We start from the raw sequence: 25,277 nt of genomic DNA on the forward strand, positions 1-25,277 counted from the left end.
TACACACGGGGGCGACGATGGGGATACAGTAACTGTAGAGGCGTGACTGAGAGGAACCCACCCTGATCTAAACCTAAACCTTAGTGTCGGATTGTCCATAACAAACACCATGTTTGAACATGAGCGACCGTCATGTGTAGATCTTTGCACCACTCGCACTTCCTGATTCATGATTGCTTGGATTACATATCTACGTATTTGATTGCATTCATGTTTGTATTGCGTTAGTTTTGAGTGCTGTAACAAATAACGTAACAATAGAAATAATAAAAATAAATAAAAACAATTGAAAGGTTTAAACGGTGTCAGTCATCTCTGTCTTCATGGTACATTGCTCGTGCTGATTCCTGAACGTCTCGTTTTTTTGGACATTAGTATCTCAATCATATTGGTTACACACGTTATGGCACAAAGCAAATCAGTAGACACACATTACAGCTCTCGCATTCTCTGTACATAGTATATGCATGTTCATACGTTGGCTAATTATAACCAGCCAAATGTTCTAACACATAAAGGGTCTGGTTGTATAGGCTGTAGTGTTAACACACACACTAATAACCTGCTTGCACACACACACACACACTGTTAAGTATCCCCTGCAGCCTAAATGTCAAGTTACGTAAAAATGTTACGTTTAAATTAATGTCCTCACACTGCCGTGCACAAACCACCGATGTAGGCCAATTATGTCAGAATAGTTAAGCCTTTAATAAAGATGTGTTTTTGTTTGTTTTGCATTAGATTGGCAGTTGTTCGCTGAGAGAACATTCTGTGGCCTCTTAAGAAATATTCAATGTTTTACCTCAGTGAAACCTGGTGGCAGGTTGGCAACTGACAATAATTGTTTACATGGACCTCACAAGTGTCTATAGTGTCTATGTGTCTATGACTCCAGATTGAAAAAATACCTGGACCAACCGATAGGTATATCTCATAACAAACCACGAATAAACAAAAACTTTCAGAACAAAAATTTGTGTTTATTGGAAGTTACACTTGAAAGATTTCTTGACCGACAGTTGTCCAACCAGATTAGTAGTTTTTTTTGTAACATTTATAGGGGGATAATCTGAGCATCCATCAGGTTATCCCTTCACTCAGAGTTCCACTGCTTTCGTCTTCTTTAACGAAGAATTCCCTTGCTCTCAGTGACTCGTAAACTGAAGACTCAACTTCCTCCACACTGTTGAAACAACATTTACTCCAAACTCTTCAATTGACTTGCTGGCTCATGTCTTAGCCTTAAATTGAAACTTCACTTGCACTCAGCCAATTTCAGCTCCTTTCAGCACTCCGCCTTCAACTGACACTTCAATTACTTCTAGTGTTTTGACCTCAACTGATACTGCACCTTTTCCTCACACTTCCTTTTAGCATTCGGTTGTTCGGCATTTCAACTGTTTCTGATGTTGCAACGTGTTTCCGTACCTGTGTTCTAACTGCCGCTTCAACACTTTTATTATGTGAGTTATTTCAAATATTGAATGCGCACGCAGATTTACTTTTTTGCCTTAAGCTGCATCTCACACAATTTTTTCAACCACTTTCAATGGTTACACGCTTCACCTGAAACTTCAACTGACAACTTCATTCAGTTAATACAAGACAGCCGGCATTTGTTTCTTTCAGAACGTCCACTGCAATTCATCACACTTCATGTCCACTTCATCGCCTGTCAGAGCTTGAACCTCAATGATGAGTCAATCTTCCTTTGAACTTCTTTCAGTTACTGTTTTTTCAAAGGCCACATCAACTTAAACCTCATTTTGTATATTTTAAATGTTTCATCTGCAAATTTCCCGCAGTAAATGTTCTACTTTTGTTGTTCTTACTACATCTTTCACAAGACCGCATACCTTCCTGTGTGTATATTTCCCATTTTACACATCCAGAGGGATTTCCGATACTTTTGTCGGATAAACGCTTGCGTTGTGGCTCTTTTCTCTGTCCTCATAAAAGCACTCCCCTTGTAGGTGTAGATGTGGGGTTTATTGTGTAGACACAGGCTCTTGGGATCATGCTGTACATGTCAAACGTACCTTCAGAACACCAGGGCATGGTGTAATCGTCAGAGAGATGTTTCGCAGAGCAAGGAAAGCAATACTCCCAGTCTAGTAGGTTTGAGTTGTGTGAAGATCTGATTTTCGCAACATAATTAATACCTTTACCTCAACTAAAAGACTAACAAATTGTAGCACTTAAATTGTACTTATAATTGCACTTATCTATAGCAAATTGTAAATTGGCTTATTTGAGGAAATTGCACTTTCCTGTTTCTTGCTCTTCTCAGTTTGTATCCCTATGGTTGAATGCACTTATTGGAAGTCGCTTTGGATAAAAGCGTCAGCTAAATGACATGTAATGTAATATTTAATTTCACTTATTGTGTATTCTTGTTTTTTTATCTTGCATATTTAGAATATTTGTTTTGATGTTGTTTCTTACTTTTTTACTCTTGTTTGCACTTTGACCACACTGCTTTAAATCCTCTGCGGGATTATCTCATTTTACCTTAACATGGCATCAAAATGTAATTTGACTAGATTCCATTCACCTCCATTATTTTGGCTGGATGCAAAAACCTCAGAGACAGATATTGATAAAGATAAAGATAAAGAGAGATAAAACAACAATCGGCATGATTAGACGGGAGAGAAACTGCTTGTGTTTTCTCTTTTGTGTGGGAACTGACCCTTTAGGACACCACCTGAAGGAACTAAACGTAACCTGAGGACTGTACGCGATTTGCTTCCATTCATCCAAGTCTCTGTTTCATCCTGACATAATTAATGCAGGAGATCCTGCAAGAGCGATGGGGAGAGTGTGGAAAAAAAAATAAAACTGCATGGCGAGCATGACAGGACGACATAATAAGCACAATACAAACTCACACGCACGCACACACACACACACACACACACAGCTTTCATTGTTGTGCGTTGCAGTCACTAGGTACACAAGTTACCATTAGGTCCAAAAAACACCCATGAAATGTAGAAAAAAAAGAGAGGAAAACATGTTTAGCCGCATGGGGACAATCCGTCCCTGAACAGAGGGGAGAAGGTACGGAGCTGCTCACACATAAAGTCAGTCAGTCATGCAAAATAAAGCCATGAGAAAAGGGTCTTTTTGCTCTTTATTTCAACATTAACAGTCATGAGAGACAATGTGCAGAGTGGAGATGCGATGCAGCCACGGTGCGTCTGAGTCCTCTTACGTCTATCAACTTTGACGAAGATTACATTTTCATTTTGCCCCCCCCTGACTCAGTGCCTGCCCTCTTACTCACCGCAGGTCACTGAAAAACACATTACGTTCAATGGTTTTTGAATTCCTGGCTCCCCCATATACTGTTAAATACATGTATTATTAAAGAACAAGGATTTAACTGGAAGTGTAAGACTGTCAAACCACAGATATGGAATGGGCCGGCTGCATTTTTCTCACACAATCACTCGCACCACCTGATGTAGTAATTCCTGTTATTGAACTTCCTGTTAGCGCAAAGCTTTCCTTTTGTGCTCCCTGTTTACGGTTGAGTAAGCCCTATGAATCCGCCAAACAGGAGCTGCGACAACAAAAGGGTATCAAAAAAGTAGTATCAAATCATGCAGGAGATGACTCACCTCTAGATATTAAATAAATAAGACATTTTAGTGCTTTAAAGACAGACACTACTCATAATGATGACAATATCAAGCCATGTACTCTGCTTAGCCAGCAGGATACGCATCAGTGTTACCGCTCCAATCCACAGAAACAGATCAAAAATTTGATCAGTACTTCTGGTATCTGACAGGCACTGAATCCGATTGTAAAGAGGCTGCAGAGAATCTCTGTTTTTTGTTGCTGACCAAAAAGAGCACTTAAGCGTGCAGGTGGTGTTCTTGATGAAGGGAACCTCTCTGTGCACATAGTACAGCGCTCAGCTTTATTATCTTTCAGCAGCTTCAGCAGAAAGTCACACTGTATCCTAACAAAAAGCAAGCTGTTGTTTACTGTTTGACAACACTGCAGACCTCACATTCCAAGTGACATATCAGATCACTCCTCTAGGGCTGTTTCTCTTAAGAAGTGGTACTCTCCTTGCGGAGGTCAAAGGGCAGCGACGGAGCAGCTCAGCCGATAAGACCTCTAAGCATGCCGTCCCCACCTAGCTTATTGTGCAACTAAAAACATGAATTATTGCTATGGTATCCATGCTGAGGTGCATTGTGAGGAGGGAGGAACAATTTCCCTGGTGTAACTCTGACTCTCTCTGCCCCTGAGTTTGTGACCTTTCGGTTGCATAAATGGTCCAACATGCACGCAAACAAGCACGTGTCTACACCAGCGACTCACACACGGGCGGGTTGTCGGAGTCCTGGCTGTGCATGGAGCTCAAGCCCGTGTCCGAGTCATCGTCATTGGTGTTGCAGGCCTTGGATAGACTCCTGGCCTGGTTCGCCCAGACGCTGCTCTTATCCGCGGACGCCAGCTTGGCCTCGGCACCCGCCGGGCCTGGCTCTCCCCCGCCCTCGCCTTTCAGGGTGCTGTCCGCCTGCTCAATCTCCATGGTCTCCACTTTGGCCAGAAGGTCCAGAAGTTCACTCTCTCTGGTCTCCCAGAGGGCCATGCTCAGGTCCAGGTCACCCCTGATGGCGTCCATGTCCGTCTTCAGCCGTAGGCCGATGTAGAGACTGGTGTCCAGCTGCGTTTTGATCCTCTCCTCTTCCAGCGTGAACTCGTCTTCGGAAAAGCTCTCCACATCTGGCCCTGCAGCTGGGGCGGCGGAAGTCACAGCCGCACGCATCTCCTCCGTGATTCCACCGGCGTCCTTCGCTGCGTCCGCCTCCCTCTCGCTGCGTCGCCTCTTCATCCATCGCCGGTTGAGCTCCTCTTGGATCTCTCCGGTGATGCACTCCACGAGCGCTTCGCGCTCCGTCAGCTCCTCCTGCAGCCGCACCACCTCCTCGCAGCGGCGCGCGTAGTCCTGGAACTGCGCGACCGCCTCCGCCGTGGGCCGCGCGTCCTGCCGCTTACAGTCCGAGGGAGCGGGAGTCTCCGAAGAGGAGGAGGAGGAGAAGGAGTCCACCATGTATGTGTCCTGCACATAGTTCACCCCGTGTCTCTTGATGCGGTCGAAGTGCACTTTGGCCTCGTACCGCTCGATCTCCCGGTCCAGCTCCTTGATCCTCTGGAGCTGCTGGCGGATGGTGTGGTCCTGGGAGATCACCAGGTGAACCAGCGTCTCCATCTTCTCTGCGGAGCCCTTATCTTTAGAAACAGTCTGCTCTTTTTTTTTGTTCATCTTATCCAACTTCCTGAAAGCCTTTCTGACAATCCGCCTCTGTTTCTCCTGGGACAGGTTGGCGGCTGTGGCCGCGGCGGTCCAGCAGGTCCTGGCGGTGCCCTTCAGCCCGCCGCCTGGGCTGCCGCTCTCCCGGCTTTGGACCACCCGGGCCTCGGCGCTGCGTGGCCCGTTGTTGGGCAGCGAAGCCTCGTTTTTCACCAGGACGAAGCGCACGTTCTCCTGCTCGTCCCCCCAGGCGCCCCACAGCCGGAGGACTTTGGTCTTGTTGGGCAAAATCCTCTCGAAGCCCCTCCATTTCTCTACCACGCAGTAGGACTGCGGGGAGCCGGACAGCATTGCTGCCGAGGCGCCCTGCTGCAAGTTCTGGTCTTCCAGCAGGACTCTGACCACGTCGGCGCAGGTGGTGCGCTTCGTGAGCCCGGAGACAAGCTTCTCCTCCCGGCAGACCCACACGGAGATCTTTCCCTCCTCCGACTCCATCTGCGGTTCGACTCAACGACGACTAAGAGTTTCTGTTTGAGGCAAAACTCCGCGAGTCAAGTTCACTCAAAACATAATCAGCTTCATACGATTATGAGAGAAACGCGCACATCCTTCGCGCTCCCGTCGCCACGTCTTGGTTCCCTCTGTGAGTGCGCTCCGTCCAAACATGACATCCGCTCATGTTCTCCCAGCGGTCTGTTACTGGTGCTGCCTGCCGGGGCATCCCCTCTCTCCCCCGGGCAGATCGTCACTAGCCTGAGCACTGCTCCGGAGCGGAGCGTCCGTGCGTGTCGAGACCGGCTGCTGTGTGCTGGACGAAAACACGGGAGGGTTGCTGAAGGACTGGGACACGCCCCCCCCCCCCCCCCCCCCCCCCACCCCCGCTCTCCCTCTCTCTCTTCTTCTCCCTTTCTCCCTACATCCCTGGCCTTCCCTGCTTTCATTCACTTTCACATCCCACTAAATAAATATCCCGTGAAATAACAGTAAAATAACAGTAAAATGCTGGCAATTGACTATGGTGATTCATGATTGATAATAATCAAAATAATCTTTACGTAACACTTTTACTTGAAGTACATTTCTGAGAGCACTACTTGTAATTGGGTGTTTTTTGTATAGTATTTAGAACGCCTCCAAAAAGTCTTAATTATTGTCTCCATTAACTATTAATCAGACTGAGGCAACAGGACCAAACAAGTCGGCATCTGAATAGCAGAAGCCGGTGTGAAGAGCGACGCCTCTCAGCCGAAATAATTATGACTCTTATGAAGTTGTCAGTTCGTTGTGTATTCAAATAGGATCCCACTCACAGCGTAAAGCGCTTCAATCAGTCAGCACAAATCCATATTTTACCCCCTCACTGTACTTTATTTAGGTAAGAGCTGCTGAGTGCTTTAGGAGTTATTCTTCCTGACCTTCTCACAACCAGCTCTTCTGGAAAGCGACATCGCTGTTGAGTTTATCAAGTGTATTTTTTCATAAAGATTTTTTACTTTTAGCACCGCATCAAAAGTTTTTCTTGATTTTAGAGTTGAACTGTGCCTGTTAAACTCACAATTCCTGTCTCAGCTGGTGTCTTGATGATTTATTACACATTAATAAAATACTTTTCACATATTCAAAACGGTTTCAGAAAAATAAATGGCCATTATATGTAAAAGAATATTTATACATTTTTAAATATTTGCTGGAACGATGAGTTCAAATCAAATTGTAAAAGACATGGCAATGACATCGGATCCTAATAGACAAGAAAAGTCATTTGTTTCCTAAAAGGTTTCAAGAAGAAGCAGATCTATCTTGTCTTTGCATTATTATACAGCCTGATATACCTTCTATTTAATTTAAGTAATATGAGCTATATTTATACAAATACAATAAATGTAATAATCTTGATTTTGCCTTTAGCCGACCAACTTGTAAAAGATAATTTACATTTCCAACTCTGTTACACATACAAGTTCATATTTTCATGGATGAAAAAAAAGCATTGTCAATTTCCGAACTAAATCCACGTTGGATTGTTTACAGTAGTGTCGTTTAGAGAACCGGCCACATGTTTGGACGGATTTGCCGGTGTTTCCCCACACACAGAGTAGGACTGAGGCCACAGCCGATGAATCCCACATGGAGCCCTTACTCAGCAGGATGCATTGTTGTGCAGCTTCATCTTCATAATCCCCACGGGGCCTGGACGCCTCGGTGTGACGAGGCGCAGCCTGTCCGATCACAGAGCAGAAAAAAAGAAACGCATCTATTACACCCTGCAGTAGTCCAACCCCCTCCCGCCCCCCTTTGACCTTTCAACTATTTCAGGACCGAAGACGGTCGCCGATGATTTATCTGCATGAAGTGTTGGGCTGGTGTGGGCTGAGTGTTTTATCCCCAACGGCCACCATTAATCCGCCTGTGTGCTCCGAGTGACGCATCAAGCCGGGTTTGTTGATAAAAGAACTGCGTGGAAAACCATCTGGCGGGTACATGTGCGTCTGCGTTAGTGTGTGCGTGCACATATCAGACATAAGCACACGGCAGCGCTCACCGTCAAACACACTGGATAAATAGGATTGTGGGGCTGCGTCTGGGATGCAAGATAACAGTCTTCTTTCCTATTTGTGATTTGTTTCCCTGTGAGGTCATCCTCGACATCTGGGTTTTGTTCTTTCAGGGTTTCCGTAACACAACGCTGGTGAATAGAAATGCAAGTTTAGGTTGAGTGGTTCTGTCAGACACGGGGTAGGCAAAGGCAGGACACAAACGCAGACTTCACAACAAAAACTACTTTATTAAACCCCCAAAATCCAAAAACCACCAGAGGGGAAAGCACGCAGACAGGAACCAGGAACCAGGAACGGGTAAGGAATTCACGGTTGAACATTCTTACATTCAACAAGGGACAAACGATACACAGGTGATTGGACACAGGTGGAAACAATCAGAGACACGGCAGACAATCGCAGGGGATGACAGGACAAGGCAGGGAGTGAAGTTAACCCAGGGACACAAGAGACAAACTACAAAATGAAACAGGAAACAAACCCAAACCGTGACAGGTTTGCCCCTTTGTGGCTAAATTAGTTAAGATTATGCTTGTTTCTAATCAATAAAATATATATGTAGCCATAATCCCATTGTTTTAATAACAAATAAAAACAAATTGGTGCTGTTAATTATATATTATATACACGTGTGTAATACTTGAAGTTGCTTTGATGCTCCATCAAAGCAACTTCAAGCATTACTTTCACACACACACACACACACACACACACACACACACACACACACACACACACACACACACACACACACACACACGTAGTTAACGGCACCGATCGGGGGTTGGAGGTTTGGGGGAATTCTTTGAGTGTGGCTCCCTCTGTTGTTCATAAAGAAGAATACACCTCACCTAGATGAGGGACAAAATCGTTTCTTTTTTGATTAGTTTCTTAGGCAAATTTCACAAATGCCCTTCTTACAAAAAAAATCTTTCACAACTTTACACTGTAGTATGTTAAAAAAACTAAAATATGTACACATATTAAATATTTTGAAAAACGTTGAAAAATGTCGTAGTACAGTATCCCTCTTAAACTTTTTTGGGCTGTTCTTAACTTTATTTGACCTAAAAACTTATGGTATTTATATGGCTTTTTTGAGTTGACATATTATTCAATTCAGTTTTTACAAACTATGGGCACTCCTCAAATTGATCTTAAAGATTCACATTCCCACAAAACCACCACAGAAATAATAAGCCAATGCAAAGGTAACAATCTTTGTTGCAGACAATTCAAATAAAAAGGTAGTTTATTCCAAGACAAGAAACCTGAGTTCTGAGTATGGAAATTGTAGTCATTGTGAACTAACGAGTTAAGACAAAATACCCACGTTACAGTTTGGAACTGACCTTTTATTTAAACTGAATAGCATATACGTACAAAGTCTCTACAAAGCTAGAAAATATCTAACATACTTTCAGCCATTAGGGGGAAAATGTTACAAAGCAAAGTTCAGACCCTGTGCAGTACCAATGGACAACCATTACTAGCTTTTAGATTTTGCTAAATGTTCTCTCTTCTTCGCAAAATAGGATAAACATTAGAATATCAAAGATATACACAACATCTGTAATAAACGGTATTGTCACCTTTATATAAAGCACCTTATCAAAAACCCTCAGTGCAGATACAGATGTGCTGCAAACGCACTGGAGCGAAAAGATTCAAGGCCATTTCGGAATGGATTCCAAACAGAACCTCTGTGCCACGTGTGATTCTAAAAGAAGACAAATATCCACCTTGCACGTACGAGACAACATCCACAACACGGACCACGATGACTCAGAAACTCAGATCAGAACTTTGAAGCCTCTTGAATCACCTTCAGGCACCAGACGGTACACGCTGTGTTTCAGTGACCTAATCAGTGTGAGCACTCCTCTAGTTGATCTAAAGAGCGGACATTTAACAGTAAAGCCTTAAAGTGGAGCTTTTGTTAGGTTCAACACACATTTGGGGTTTCTGGGGCGTTCTTGTACTGCTTTTTCAGCCTGTCAACCATGACAACAAGCTGTCTATATTTCATAAGGTGAAATTGAAAAAATGACTTTAAAACCAGAACCAGGTTTCCATCGCTTTGTAGGTTTTTCTTCGTCTGGACAGTTTTACTGAGCAGCCCATGAGCTACGGATGTTTGCATGTTGATAGTCCTTTTTTTTTGGCAGAAGCTTGTGATTTACTCTACCTCGTCATAAATCTATTTCTCCTTTTGTGTCTTGTGATGACTGTCTTTGGTAAGCAGGTGATAGATAATGTCCCGACAGAGGGTCATCATGGCAACATCGGCCCTTCAAGGCTTTGTGGTGGGTTATCACGTCCGCGTCACTTGTTCGCTCGGTGCCGTGGAGGTCGAGTACTCTGCCCGCAAACAACTGATCATTGCAGTGTGAGACCAATCTGGGGAAGTTGAAGGCGAGGGAATTTTGTAAAGGGTTTTTTTCCTGACACAGGTGTTTTCGTTGGACAGGTGTTTGTATCCCTGAGAGACACCCACGGGACTCTTCAAACAAACAGTCAAAGTACAGTGATGTTGTCGCTGAGCATTTTTCAGCACAGCAGCCAGACGTGAGTCATCGATACGAGATAATACTTAACAACCTGCCAGTTCTGACTGACAATGGCTCATTTAAGGTTTGTCAAGATGGTAAAGGCCGCCCTAAACAAGAAACTAAATAATAGGGTATTTTGGACAACACATTGCATTAATATTCATAAAGATAATGTTTCAGAATATCACACACCACGTCAACCAGTATCACTTTTCTTCGTTAATGAATGCTGTTTTTTTCTGCAGCTATGTGAAGTTTAGGTTGTATTTTGTGAATGACAGACAGTAATCTGTCACGCATACATGTAGAAACAAAAACGAAAACACAAGTAAATGCAGCCATGAAATGAAGAAGAATCAGCATCTTGACACCTAATTCTAATTCACCTTTCTATAAAGCATTCACAAACACCAGGTCATCAGCACGCCGGCGAAACTGATGAGGAATGTCTGCTGCAGTTCCCAAGCGAAGGCTCCTCGTGCTGCTGAGCGGGATGAGCACCCCCATCAGCACCAGCATCCTGACAACATCCCACAGAAATGAGTCCTGAATTAAAGGGAACCGTCTTCCACCACAGTTGCCATGGACAAACCTTGATATAAATATGGACGTAATACTATTTTAGACTACAAGAATATTGAAAGCTGATCAGAAGAATCATAGGTTTGTTTTAACAGTTTGACACAAATATTGTTGTTTTAAAGATTCACAGTGCTTCCCAATGGACTGACCACAATAAATGTAATATTTAGTTATAATCCTTCAGAGTTCCTGATATCAAGCTGTTGTTTGGGTACATTTAATAATGTGCATTTTTCGACAATAGCCATTCAAAGCATCATACTTCTTCCTTTCCCACTTGATATGATAGTTTTTGTTGTTAATGGTGGAACTTTATCTCATTGCCCAAATGTTTTAAGGTCCTATCGTGGCTGTATTTTGTTAATGCTAATGCTAACCCAGCATTCCCTACTGCTGCTGTTCACAATAAAAGCCTCAGCTTTTAAAGCTCATTGCTTTACACGCTTGCTTTATTTATGCACAAAATGGTACCTGAATTGTTTGATTTTACTTATACTTTTTAACCAACAATACATGTCAGATAATATTACTGGAATTAAAATATAGTCCTATATGCTTTTATCAATAATCTTAAAATTTTCCAAATTTTTTTTTTAAAAGAAAACATAAACATTTAAAAAATTTGATTCCTTTACTTTGGGGACAAACCTATTTTAGTATTTTCTGCATGAATGGAGCTAACACAATTTTGAGTGACTATCTGTACAAAATTCTTGTTGTTCTATATGCAGCAGTGTGACCATCTCTGGTCCTTGATGATACACAGGGTCTGACTTTCAGTGTTCGTCAGTGTCTCGGCAGATAACGCACACACACCTTGTCACAGGCAACAATTGAGAGTTTTTTTGTCCCTTGGTTGACATTACCAAATACAGTACAGCGAAGTACAAATTAACTGGGACAAAAGTGGGAAAGAAAGTAAATAGCGGGGGACAGGACAGGATGTCTCCAGGGTGGGAGGGTTTGTGGTAAAAAAAAAAAAAAAAACCTGGTTTGATCCCGATGTGTTTCCTGTGATTTTAACAGTTAAGGAGCATCTGCCATTTAGACTGGCGTCATGATTTATGCGTATGGATATTCTCCAGTTGAGATTCTTCATCATGTCTGATGTTAAATAGAAAAATCCCCAAATGTTGTGGTGGTGTTTTGTGAGCAGCAGTGAAAATGCAGCCATTTTTCGGCTCAAAGACACTTAAGTAGTATTCTGTTTTTGGACATTTTACCTGCAATGTCAAAAAGGCCATGTGTGTGTGTACACGTGGGTGTGTGTTATTCCTTGACGAGTCGATAGATGTGGTGCTGAGCTCCGTGCTCATTGTTGGACACCTCAAACACACACGCCATACAAAGCAACGTCTCGTGAGTGTCTCTGTTGCTGACCACCTGGACACACACAGAGGAAAGACATTATTAAATAAGTTAGGTGTTGCAAAATGTCTGGTGATACTACAGATGCCCCGAGAGCTCAGTGAGGGAGAAATTGTCAGGATCATGTCGTTTTCAGCCACAACATGCTACCAGGGGGCTATTGCACAAACCCAGGATAAGGGATTAAGCCAAGATTATTCAAGTTATCCTGGATGAATTTAGCTTTGACTTGGCCGCACAAAAGCAGGTTGAATTAAACCCAGCCAAGTAACCATGGAGATGTATTCTTTGTAGCTAGCAGTCAGGCTAAGATTAATTCTGGAGTCCCATGTGTTAAATCAGCGGCCGCTCTGATCCGAAATAAACAGGTTTAACAGGTTTTTATTGCCGTGGGAGATGCCGAAACTGTAAATGAAATGTATGTTTGGCACTTGACACTACCTTCCCATGCCACATAAGAAGAATGTGTCAAAGAGGATTTCCACAAGATTGCAGATAACATGAATTATAGATTACAAAAAAAAATTGATAGATGAGAAATGTCTGCTCACATATTTAAGTAATTTCTGCATACCATTTGTAAATTTACCAGCCTGCAAAATGTTTTTATATTTTATCTTGACTTGTGGCCAGGATCTTTTTTACCCAGTCATGGTTTAACATTAGTTGTAGAAACTAGTTGTAGAAAGATATTTAGAATAGACACAGCTTATAGATTTTGTGCAACCAAACATATTCTCGCGTTGTGAATAAGGGTTTGAAATTAGCCCAGGTCTATTTACAGAGGAACATTAATTCCCTCTGCTCACTTTTAAGGCTATATATAGGCTCAATAATAATAATACACTTTATTCATATAGTGCTTTACATGGTAGGCTACTCAAAGACACTGTACAGTAAAAAACCAACGCATTTAGCATATTAACAGCAAAACACATAAAACAAGCATATTGAAAGCAATTAAAACAGAGTGTACAACTTTCCTAGTAAGTAGATATTTTAAAATCCTTCAGTTGGTCCGCGGTTGTCTGCCAGGCTTTTTCTCTCTGTTTAAGCTGCCGTTTATCCTTTTTTGCATATTATATGCTTCACCTCCTCATAAGTTTCCATAATTAGTTGCAGCTCAGCGGGTGAAAAATATGCTGCACATCCATCGATATTGTGGTCTATTTGGGAAAGCCATGAACGCGCACTTATCCCAGCTACGTACACATGAATTGACTTAGCTCCCCCTTTTCACTTATCCTGTATTACTTTATTCTACTTTTGTGCAATAGACCCCCAATTAGCACCAACTACAATATATTTCTATTAAAAAAGAAAACACATAATTTAAATATTATAGTGTGGAGAAGTAACGCCAAATAGCTTGATCTGACGCAAAATGTAAATGTGCCGACGAATTCAAGTTGATAAAACAGACAGTTCAAATAAACAACGCATAATTACAAAACCATGTTTGTAAATTACGACAAATGAGCTCACAGTGGCATAATATACTAGCAGCTGACTTTTTTAGTTTTGTGGGGGGGGGGGGGGCTCCTGTTAATTAGTCAGTTAGTCAATTAATCAGAATTGCTTTAAGAACCAAAAAAAGGCCCTATAGGGCCTACAAAAGGACTAGGGCGTCTTGTCTAGAGACTCTCGACTCTGCTTTGAGTCCAATTGAAGGCTGAATTCACCACTACCATACGTTCGTATGGTAGTGGTGAATTTAGCCTCTTGTGGCTGAAATGAGTATAACAACAACAAATTCACATTGACTGATGCCCTCACCAGCAGTATAGTGAAGTTCTCCAGCACACTGTTCATCATGTACTTCTCCGGCAGGTGTTTGAGCTTGTGGATGAAGTTGATCATGTATTCACACATTGGGGAGCGATTGATTCTGTAGACGAAGCGTCCGTTTTCAAACCTTGCGTACTCCGTCTGAGAGAGAGAGAGAGAGAGAGAGAGAGAGAGCAAAGTTACCAATACTAATATAAAAAGTGATGAGTGACCGCTGGAGGGGAACTGCAAGGTCAGATTACCAGGGAAAGCAGTGGTGTGTATCTTCTGTGGCTGTAGTATGACTACTACATACACTGCTTGATTTTGTACAAATCATATGTTTGTAAATATAGGAACAAAAAGTCTGTGGCATTATGGGATGTACAGGCTGCGGTGTCTTTTCTAAAGTAAATGACTTGGCGTAATTGGCGTAATTGTTGAATGTTTTTACAGCTGAGTGCACCTAATTTCAAATATCTAATTCTTGAAAGAATGCCAAAGTTTATGTAAAAGTTTATTTTGCCCTTCAAGACTGTTTTTTTAAGTTGATGTCATGGTTTGACTTGATTTGAATGTTCAACCACCGTGTTTACTTTTATTGAATACATTTCTAAACCACTGTCTTTCTGTGAGCACATCTTGAAGCTCTCATTAATTGCCGTCATGTTTATTCCTTCTATCAAAAAAGAATAATATACATAAATTTATTTAAAATATCTATATTAAAATAGTATATGGATTCCAGTGATACAGTGCAGGATAGCAGATCTTTATAATCCGAGTTTGCTACCAGTGAACAGGGTGCAACTTGTGCAAGCATCCTCACCTCTACCTTCTCGACCACCTGCTTGCCGAAGGAGCAGACCTTGGTGGAGCAGGTGATAGTCATGTTCTCCGAGCTCTCGTATTGGCTGCTGACACCGTAGAAGGCCGCCGGGTCATCCTGCACGTTGTAACTGAGGTCGGCCTGGCAACCGCATAGTAAGAAAAAGAAATGCAAACATTACCTACACAGCAGTAATGACGGTACAACCTGTCTACACAAGAACTGTCCACTTGCTGCCACCTGACTATCGGCGCCATCTGCTGGTCACTAGGCAACAACACAGGTGTGTATGTGTGTGTGTGGAGCATCTGGACCAGAGTGACTGGAGTTGTCATCACTTTTCATCTTATTGTGTGCTGCAGTCACATTTGACACAAGGACAGAGCGGATCGTACATACAAAGCAGACATGTAGTAATATGCAGGAACTAGTTCTGTTTTCAACTGCTTTACTTTACCCTGTCTGTTGGCCCAAATAACAAAGAAATACTCTATGCCGCCTGTTAGCGAGATCAGATGTGCATGGAGTCTGTTTGATGAATATTTTTTCCAGGCTTTGGAGACATTGGCCTTTGAGATTTACACCTCTGCGAAAAAATCCAATGGAGGTGAGTGGACAGAGAGATATGGAACCTTTTCAAAGAAAGGTCAGTGTTTTATCAAAACAGGGATACCTATCCTGGGAAATCCATGTATGTTTACCAGTTAGCAATGTCTGTCTATCATGTCTGTCAATCTTCTCCTGCTCCCCTCTTTTAGACCAAAATAAATTATTAATTAAAAATGAGTTTAAAATTGAAAAAACTAAACTAAACCCAGGTGGTCAGACTTAATTTCTATTGCTTTGAGCATCATCAATACAATTATTTTGAGGACAGAGACTGGAGAAAAATGTATGTATTTACAACAAAACATATCTAATCAAATCTCCAGTGCCTTTGTTCGATGTGACTTTTGCAGATAAGATCTACTTTTTACAAAGTAGTGGATACCGCATGCCACACAAAACAATATTTCTTCTCTTTTAATTAGAGCAGCGGTGAACCTGGTTTACAGGCGGAGACAAGAGGAAGACGGTTTGTAATGAGTTCTCCAAGGAGCGCCGTGTGTGTCGGGGAAATCGAACGCACACAAGCGCTCACCGGGTGCTAAGTACGTGTACATTCATTAACACACACAGACATCAAACTGAGCTCTATTAAGATTATCAGAAACATTCTCCATTGTGGATCAGAGATCAGAGAGCTTTTTAATTAAATTCAGAGAGAAGGCTTTCAACATGGTCTATCTCTCTCTCCTCTGCAATAGCACATCCCACCTCTTCTACATGTATTGTTTACTGCACTCACTTCACCGTCCTCTCTCTGTCCTCTACACGATTCCGGTGACCGTCCAATCGCAGCTTGGTAACCAGAACCAGGCACGGCGCTTTAGTAAAGGGTGTCTGCTGTCTCTTTTAAAAGGCTACCTCTTCTACTTTTTTATACATTCCAAATACCCCCCCCCCCTAAAAAAACACACAACAGCATATTTGTAAGGCACGTAACGTGAGCCGCAAATGTTAGCGAGACAGGCTAACTAAATTACCACCCACAGCGGTGGGTTAACCCAGTTACTTCTAAAGCCAGGGAGCATTTTGTGCCATTTAACGAGGTTTCAGGTTACGTAAAAAGAAAGCCGTCACAATGGCTACATCCAAGAGCGACCACAGTCGCTATTAAAAGTCTTAAAAATGAACAACTAAAGGCCCCTAGAGGTATTTGTCTCCCAGGTTTCTGACATTTACCATAATCTGATAAACCTGATCATCTTTCCATGTCATTTCATGAGGTGGAGGAGGAGGTAATAACAGTTGTAACGCTCATTCTGGCCTCAGTAGGCGCAAGCGCAACAAGCATTCCAGGTAGTAGCAAACATTGACTGGTTGTGTTTTCATTTTCTATTTATACATATTATGATAATGTGTGATAGATAATCATGGCAACAGTTTTGTTTTGTTGTTCTCGAGGACCTGTGACCATTACATTACATGTCATTTAGCTAACCTTTTTATCCAAAGCGACTTACATTACATTTTAGAGATTACTGTGAATTTAGAAAAGTAAATCCACCAGCGTTATTATGCGTTGTGCAAGATTTGAGATACGTGGAAAACAGTTGTCTCGAGGATGGAAGTCCCAGACCAATTTGGAAGATCATAATAAAATGTGCCTTGTCAGAATTCACCCACTTGAGACCTGCTCTGAAATTAGTTTGCAGCTCTTTCGAGACCCTCCGATAGTTTGAGTTCATCAGAAGTGAGTGTATGAGTGTCAGTAATTCTCTGGTGGAGAGAAATAGCTAAATGTTTGAGTCTTTTAGTGTACTGCAGCTGTGAAAAAAGACCATGAAAGTGAAACACACACACTCAGGTGGAGACAGAGCGACCTGTGAGTCAGAAGGTGAGCAGGTGTTCAAACAAAGGGACTTTGCTTTCATCAACCCACCACCTACATATCCCAGGTGGAAGGACAGAGCATACACGCACACACGCACACACAGACACAAACACAGCTATAAGTCGGGACAACAACATATCAACTGGGTGTAAAAATACAGGAAAAGTAGGGTACATGAAGAAAACATTTCTAAAACCAAATAATGAAAAGTAATTGGCATATGGAGTGCTAATTTATTTTCATCCCTGTGCAGATGATACTCGGATCCTTAAAAAAGACAGCAGGCATCAGGTCAGCGTTTGTCTGCTCACCCAGAACTTGATCAGGTAGAAAGCGTTCTGTGGGCCCTTGCCGAACAGCTCCTTGAGGCCACCCTTCTTCTCGGGGAACTTGTCGTAGATCTGCCTGATGTCCACACACTCCAGCATGGGGTCGCTGTAGCTCATGCTGCTCTGGCTGATGTTCACGAACAGGTGCTTGTTGTACTGAAGGTGGAGGGGGAAACGTTGAATTAGGCTCCAGGATGGAGGGCGAGAAAGTGAAGATGGATAGAAAGCAGCTGATCACCAGCAGCAAAATAAAGACGGACGGATAAGAAAGATTAAAGGAAAGCTCATCTTTAATTCATGGGATTTGGCCATTTTACAATTTGTTTTATTGTTAACAAGCACTCATCAATGCTGAGGACCCCTGATTAAAAAAAGTACAGTCTGCCTTACCGAAATGCACGCAGTTAAAGTTACCTATGTCAGACTAAATAAGCATGTTCACCTAGGAAACTGACAGGAATCACCCTATTGTCCCCTTTTGTCTGTCTGCTAAGGAAACAGGACACCTGGGTTGGTGTCCAGCTGAAATTGCAATCAGCTATATTTGGAACGATTATGATTGCATTTTATTGTATAAAGGTTGCTAAGATCCCACTATTTTCTTTGTATCTTCATTACTTGAATTCAGATTTCTGTTGATGGTTTTATGGTTCAAAAATGTTCACTCACCTGCAAACGCAGAGGAAGAAAATGGTTCACGACATTGATGTGAGCAATGGACAAAATTGCAAGAATATAAACGGACCAAATGTGTTACTGAATCAGAGAACAAGCAACCAGTTACTTATTTATTTTACTGGATTTTATTTTAAAAAACAGATAGATTTGTGCTATGATTAGATACTTGTCTGAAATAGTTAAATTTATTTTCGCCTTTTACAAATATTCTGCTTTTTGTCTCAGCCATCGTCTCACGTTTTAGCTAAATTATACATCTCACTACAAAGCCTCTATTATTACATTACTGTAAATGACGCACCATTTGACAGCAGAGTCCATTTTAATCTCAACGTGGAGCAGTTTGAGGTTTGTAACTGTCCAAACAATTGTTACAAGATGAATGCCGGCTGTCTGTGAGTCCAAGGTGGAAAAATGACAGCGACCAGAGTGTGGCAGGATGACAGATAGACAGAGCCCGCGACAGAGATAGAGCTTTACTAAGGTTATTCATACCGGGACACACACAAAGGGATTTAACGTTGTTCTCTGATGTGGGGTTATCCGTCATCTGTGTTCAAGGGACAATAAGGAGTACTTATTGTGGACTGCTGCTCTGTGTGTGTCATACTCACTGCCTCCTGGTCCCTCTGTGTCTCCAGGAAAGATGAAAACTCCACCAGTCGTAGTTTGGTGGTGCCGATGGAGCGACCTTGCCACGCTGGCTCTCTGTGCGTTTGGGCTGCAGTTGGAGGCTCATAGGCTAAACAACACAAGCACACACACACACACACAAGATCATTATAACCATCCCCTACGGCCATGCTATTTAGCTGAGTTAGCAGTACCGATAGCATTGTTCTTTCCTCCACTTGTGTAAAATGAATGCTTCACTCAAGTATCACAGGCAAAAACCGAAGTGAGGTGTGCAGCACATAGAGGCAGTTAACAAAAGAAAATGACTTCAGTTTTATTGCTGTCAGATTTTACGTCAGATTTATTTTGTAACTAGTAAGTTATCACTGATTGTGTCCATTTTAGTTCCACCTCAGAGCCAGATTTTGGGGCAGCTTCTCGATGCACCATTGTTAGACATTCAATTCTTATTTTAAGGAAGAGTAACCCAAGTTACTAGGCCAGCGAAGCCGAATGCATCAGTAGCTGCTGCGTGGTACCAACATGAGGTGGGCTCACTAACACAAGTGTCACACTTTGGCACCAACAGAGCGCTCACGACCAAGAAGCTGCAGAGATGGAACGTGCTTTACCTAGATGTTACTGTACTGCTGAACAGTGCTCTCAATAAATTGCCACAATTTTTCAAGATGGACTCAAATGCCTGATGGTGTTACAACAAGACATTGCCGGCACTTGTTATATAACTCTTCCATCTACTTGTAAATAGGTCAAATACCACCATATTTCCCTATTAGTTAGTGTGCTCAGGGTGATGGGCAGTGTTGGGTGTCCACCACACAGGGTTTGGCATCGAGGCCCAAAAGTTCAGTTTTGGTCTCATCTGACACCTTCTTCCACATGTTTGCTGTGTCTCCCACATGGCTTGTGGCAAACTCCAAGCAGGATTTCTGATGGTTCTTTCAACAGCAGCTTTCTTCTTATTACTCTTCCATTAAGGCCAGATTTGTGAAGTACACGGTTAGTAGTTGTCCTGTGGACAGATTCTTTGGCGGAAAGTACATTTTCAATAACAGTGTCATGCTGGTGTGTCCAACATGCTAAAGAGCAGGTAGTCTGTTGCAATGGTTCCCAACCCAATTCTAGCCTGTAGCCTGACGATGTGCATCCGTCCACAGCTCCAGAGAGGGTCATATGAAAGGTAACATTGTAGCAATGAATTAATCTCTTTATTGTTCTTGTCTGGTCAGAAAAAATACTCCGCCGGTACACCCCCCAGCGTCCGCAGTAATCTGCCGATACACCCCCCCCCCCCATTGTAGATATTATGTCAATCAATAAATCAGTGGCGGGACTGAGAGCCTGTGATGAGGGGGGGAAGTGAGCGCAGCAGGAGAGCTGCAGCAGAAAGTCACGGAGGGATGGCGATGGCAGTTTACGAGTGTCTTAAAAGTGTCCTACTAGTGTTTCACCATTGTTTTACCGGTGTTTTGTTGTTCAATTATATTTAGGTGTTATAAAAAAAAGTAAATAAAGGCGGGGGGGGGGCGGACACTACGGCTGGTGGGGGGGGGGGCTACAGCGGGACGCTATGGCCGACTCGGCTCGGGGACCGGAGTCCGATTCCTTGGCATGAGGAATTGTATGTGTGGCCGGAGTGCGTGACACTTGAGAGCCCTGTATAATTTCCAGTTAAAAGACAGTCCGACTGTGAAGGGTCCGTCCTCTGCTTCCTGCTATAAGGCCCTACCCTTTCCGTAAGAAGTTAATGTCGTTGTGTTTTCCTATTTGTCGTTGTGTTTTCCTATTAGTAGTTGTGTTTTGCACTTCAGGGCCACCGTACTAAACATCAAATTAAATAAACAGCATTAAATGCATCTGTAATAACATAGATAACTAACTTAAACACAGTTAAATATCTAAATCTATGGTTTAAATACACGTATTCTGCCACCTACTGGAGATGCGAACATTTTACATTGCGTCTCCTAAACTGTCTCTGGTCTGCGTTCACTGAAGCAACACAATCCATGGAAAATAAATATCCGAGCCAAGAGCAACGAGTGTGCCACTGGCGTGTTCAGGGAGTGGCCTAGGGTGTGCCACCCCAATATCTTAAAATATGATTGGCTATATGCCCAGTCAGAGGCGGGCCACGGCACTGAATGTAAACTGCACTCTTGTTTAGAGTTGCAGTTTCTTCTCAAACCTGAGAGGCAGAGATGCGCTAAAGTAGTATGTAGCCTGCAAAAAAAAGGCGCGAAAAAAAGGCTTTTAAGTTGATCTTTACTCAACACACTGATTGGGTGTTTCCCCAACAGACTAAGTTCATAGGTGCATCTCAATATAGATATAGATGTTCTAATAGATTTTATATAAATATATTTATATTGTAATATATTTATTTATTATATATATTTATTATATGATATTTATATTGGATATTTATAATAGTTACGATATTGTAGTTATATCATATTCTGACATTTTATATATATATTCATTAATATACTGAATTGTTTGAATAAGATGTCATTATGTTAAACTGTAAATGTTAAATATTTAACTGCAAAGTAATAATGCGTCTTTGATACGCTTTTTTGCATTGAATCATACTGGGATGTTTACTTAATCTGATTGGCTGGCCACAGTCTCGGGATATGTATGTGTATGTGTGTATCCACACAAAGTGCTCAATCGCAGATGGAGATAAGCATCCATCCTAGTGCTGGTAACTAACCAAATAAACCAAGGATATATATTTATTAAATGTTAATTTAAGTCCAACTTTAGCGTTTTTAGATTTGAAACTGTAATAAATAAAGCAACATTGTTCCTTATTTGTATGAAAGGAAAGTTGGATTGACACATCTCCCGTGTTGACCTCATCACTAGACGAACCCTGGGGAGGTGAGTGGGGAAGAGTAGGCTTTGGAGACCCAGGTGTCCACACAAGTGTCAAAACAGAAACAAAAAAACAAAAACACACTGTAGATAGCCAGTGGAGCAAATGGCAGCAAGAAAAGAGGACCGCCTGTTCGCTTTACAGAAAGGAGATAATCACACCTGAGATTGTGGTGGTCCCGGCTGTCTGCACGGTGTAGGCTTGCTGAGAGAACGGCTTGATGCTGAGAGAAACAGAGAGGCACACACAACGACGGACGGATGAGAGAGCGTTAAAGAAAGAAAGCTGAAAGAAGAGGAGACACAGTACAGGGCCACACAGGTTACACACAGAGAGAATTCTCCTTTATGAAATTGTAGGAGGGGTACAAAGGTTGAGTGTCTCTGAGTTCAGTACAAAGTTATGCTAGCCCTCATTTACTTCTTTTATCATTATCATCTTCGTCTCATGGTCATCTCACAATACACTAGAGCAAAGATAGTTTAAACTTTTAGCACAATGATCCCCGGAATCTACTGTGAACAGACACCAATGTCAGGTTTTTACAATCTTAATTTGGTACCAATGGAAATGTTTAAGTTAGATTTGACTTACTCTTCTGTGGTGGAGCTGGACTGTCCTCCAGGAATCATTCCCTGCCACAACTAAGAAATAAACACACACACAGCAATTCATATGTGTGAGTTCAAACGGAGCAAATCTACTCTACATATTGCACCAAAAAATAGGCATATTATGGTCCTTGTGTGTCCTGTGTCCCATTTGTAGAGAATAAATAGTGTCCCTATTTGTATGTTACCTGTGCGTTACTGGGGAAGCTGCTCCGCACTATTCCAGGCAGGAGCTTGCTGTGTATGGCGGTGGCCGAGACAATCTGGGCCGAGGACATGGACGAGATGCTCTGCAGGGCCTTCTCCTTGGCGTTCTGGTCCTGCCAAGGCAACAAAACACACACCCACACACACATCACCATTGTCATGAACACACTTGAATTATTTCAATGTCCTCGAGTGACGATATTTAAAATATTAACCTATTATATACTCCCGAATGGAGAGAAGAAATTAATTACCAGCAAAAATCTGACGATGTTGGGCCATATGTTTTTCATGAGTAAATACCTTATTTAGAGTAAGACTGTGTGTCAGCAATGAGAAAGAGGATTAAGGCAGAGCACCTTTTTCTGTGTGTGTGTGTGTGTGTGTGTGTGTGTGTGATGCTGTGGTTTGCACACCCGGGAGGAAGTCATAGCAACAACATCGGTGAACAAGCACGCTCAACGTGTTTCAGACCAGTTCAGTTGCCGTCAGGGGCAGCAAAACAGAAAGGGCTCCATTCAGAAGCTTTTACGGTAAGTCTGATCACATGTGGGCTAATTTGTAACGTCTGAACTTGAAGCAACGCAATACTCGGAGCAGAAAAACAGCTGAAAGAAATTAAAAGAATGAAAGGCGCTGGAATAGCTGGAGAATCGCTAATTGGCAGCTTCACTCAAGTTAATTGGCACTGAGAGAAATCGCTCCTCCTAGGGGATGTAATAACATTACAGGAGGCACCGAGATGGGAATCATGCTGGATTTTCATATTAAATACCGGGAGCCATATGGGTTTGATAACATCCTTGACCTGAACTAATGTCTTTGAAAACACCGGCCCATGTGTTCTGGTCTCAATAGGGAATCTACAGCTGGGAAAAATCTCATGTCACATCCAGGCTACCAGAGAAGAAAAGTACCAAGACAAGCCACTGATAACCAGGATCTAAAGCTAATGATTATGCAAGTGCTTACTAAAAGCCAATTTGTTCCCAATGAAGATGGTAAATATTTTTTTGTTTTTAAACAGTCAAAAAGTGTCATTTCAAAAAATGTGATCCTTGTAAATTCTCAAAACAACTGACCACTGTAGCTTTTGAACAAATGTTACTCAAACAGGGGCACCTTGCGCATTTGTTCCGGACTACTTTCAGATGCAGATCAATACACAAGTGGTTGCTCTGGTGAGTGTGAGTGCAACAGACAGGCTCATTGGTGCATTTGTAATATTTCTAATGGCACACCATTAAGTGACACGCAAACATACACTCACCAGAACACCACTGTGTAAAGAACATGTGTTACGCAAACATACACTTGTTGGTTGCATCCTTTAATCATTGGTTTGGGGGCTTTTAATTGGGTTTGCTGACAATAGGAATAGGAGTAGTTCTTAGTTTGAGGCTTAGGCCTTAGACTCTCGATTGATTGGAACAAGTTATTCTGAAATTGTAAATTCTTTTATAATAAAAATAGGCATCAGCGGAATACATAGTGATCTACATCTCTAATAAAAGCACAGAAATCATGAAGAATATTCATATTATATTTCACTAACATGACCAAATATTAACATACTTCAGACACGTGCCTATGTTCATTAAGGTTGTGACTATTCAAATAACCTCTCCTGTCACGTTTAATCAACCCCCTGTCATTCACTTTATGACAGCAAACATAAATTCAGCCCTCGCTGCATCTCCATTTGGAATTCCATCTGCTCTTCTCGGAAAACAAGCGCTCCTTTGTTGCTTTACATGAAGTTAATCACAACCAACAGAGGTGGAAGAAGAAGAAAAAAGAGGCGAGACGGAGGGAGGGGAGAAGGAGACTGCGGAGGGAGATGAATAGACTGAAAGGAGGGTGATGGAGTGTAAGGGTGGGGGGAGGAACGGCTGAATAAATGTGTGGATGAATGAGACAGTAAAGAGGAAGAGGAGGATGAGGAGACAACCTCAACAGGCTTAATTTGATACCTAGAATAGTGGCGTTAAGGCCATCCATCCAGCCGCACTAAAAAGTTATCAAGCAGATTGCTTTGATGTAGAGGGATTGTAAATTTAATTTTGATTTAAGATATTCACAGTGAACATTTAACCAATAATGTTTGGGGTTTTCATGCCGCCATTTGCTCCCTTATTTTTCCGCTGCATAACCCAAAAGCCCCATTGATGTGAAATCCGGTAATTTCTTTTTTCTCCAGGCTTCTGTTACAGCAGTTTCACTTTCTGTAAGTTTCACTTTCTCTTTAACCAAAGTGGCCAACAGTGCATTTAATCCACAGAAAGTGGGAATGGTGTTTTTTTAAACATCACTTCCTGTTCACAACTGTAACTCTAGTATTATGGATTAACCCCTTACCTTTAATTTGGATTGAAACTCTCTGGATTTCCTTCTGGCTAACACCTGGATGTGACTGGATACCTGAGGAGAGGAGAGAAGAGGAGAGGAGTAGAATAGAGGGGAGGAAAGGGTATAAGGAAGAAAGGGGGTTGGAGGGTAGAAAAGAGAAGAGGAAGGACCAAACAGTAAGTTGCTATGGTTATGAAAGGACTCCTGCC

At 42.2% G+C, this 25,277-nt stretch overlaps 2 protein-coding genes across 7 annotated transcripts in view; both read right to left on the bottom strand.

The window, feature by feature from the left end:
- Positions 1-3,122: 3,122 nt before the first annotated feature.
- On the bottom strand, positions 3,123-6,390 carry rassf10a (Ras association domain family member 10a). The gene has a single exon (XM_040163672.2). It carries the CDS (start codon positions 5,774-5,776, stop codon positions 4,328-4,330), a length of 1,449 nt encoding a protein of 482 aa, XP_040019606.1. The 5' UTR covers positions 5,777-6,390; the 3' UTR covers positions 3,123-4,327.
- A 1,091-nt stretch (positions 6,391-7,481) lies between these two features.
- The window catches only part of LOC120809526 (transcriptional enhancer factor TEF-1), a 35,446-nt gene continuing 17,650 nt past the window's right edge, over positions 7,482-25,277 (bottom strand). For 4 of the 6 annotated variants that reach the window (XM_040163375.2, XM_078081943.1, XM_040163376.2 and 1 more), the window contains 9 exons: positions 25,078-25,140; positions 22,701-22,832; positions 22,496-22,545; positions 22,063-22,124; positions 18,996-19,123; positions 17,686-17,859; positions 14,938-15,078; positions 14,118-14,270; positions 9,174-12,356 (listed from right to left, as the gene is read on the bottom strand). In XM_040163375.2, the coding sequence (XP_040019309.1) occupies positions 12,243-12,356; positions 14,118-14,270; positions 14,938-15,078; positions 17,686-17,859; positions 18,996-19,123; positions 22,063-22,124; positions 22,496-22,545; positions 22,701-22,832; positions 25,078-25,140 (1,017 nt within the window). In that variant the 3' untranslated portion in view covers positions 9,174-12,242. Of the gene's footprint in view, positions 7,501-9,173; positions 12,357-14,117; positions 14,271-14,937; positions 15,079-17,685; positions 17,860-18,995; positions 19,124-22,062; positions 22,125-22,495; positions 22,546-22,700; positions 22,833-25,077; positions 25,141-25,277 lie in introns of those variants that run through there. The other 2 variants (XM_078081942.1, XM_040163377.2) reach the window with 2 other exon arrangements.

The sequence above is a fragment of the Gasterosteus aculeatus genome, chromosome X (assembly GCF_964276395.1).
Source record: "Gasterosteus aculeatus chromosome X, fGasAcu3.hap1.1, whole genome shotgun sequence".
Taxonomy (NCBI): domain Eukaryota; kingdom Metazoa; phylum Chordata; class Actinopteri; order Perciformes; family Gasterosteidae; genus Gasterosteus; species Gasterosteus aculeatus.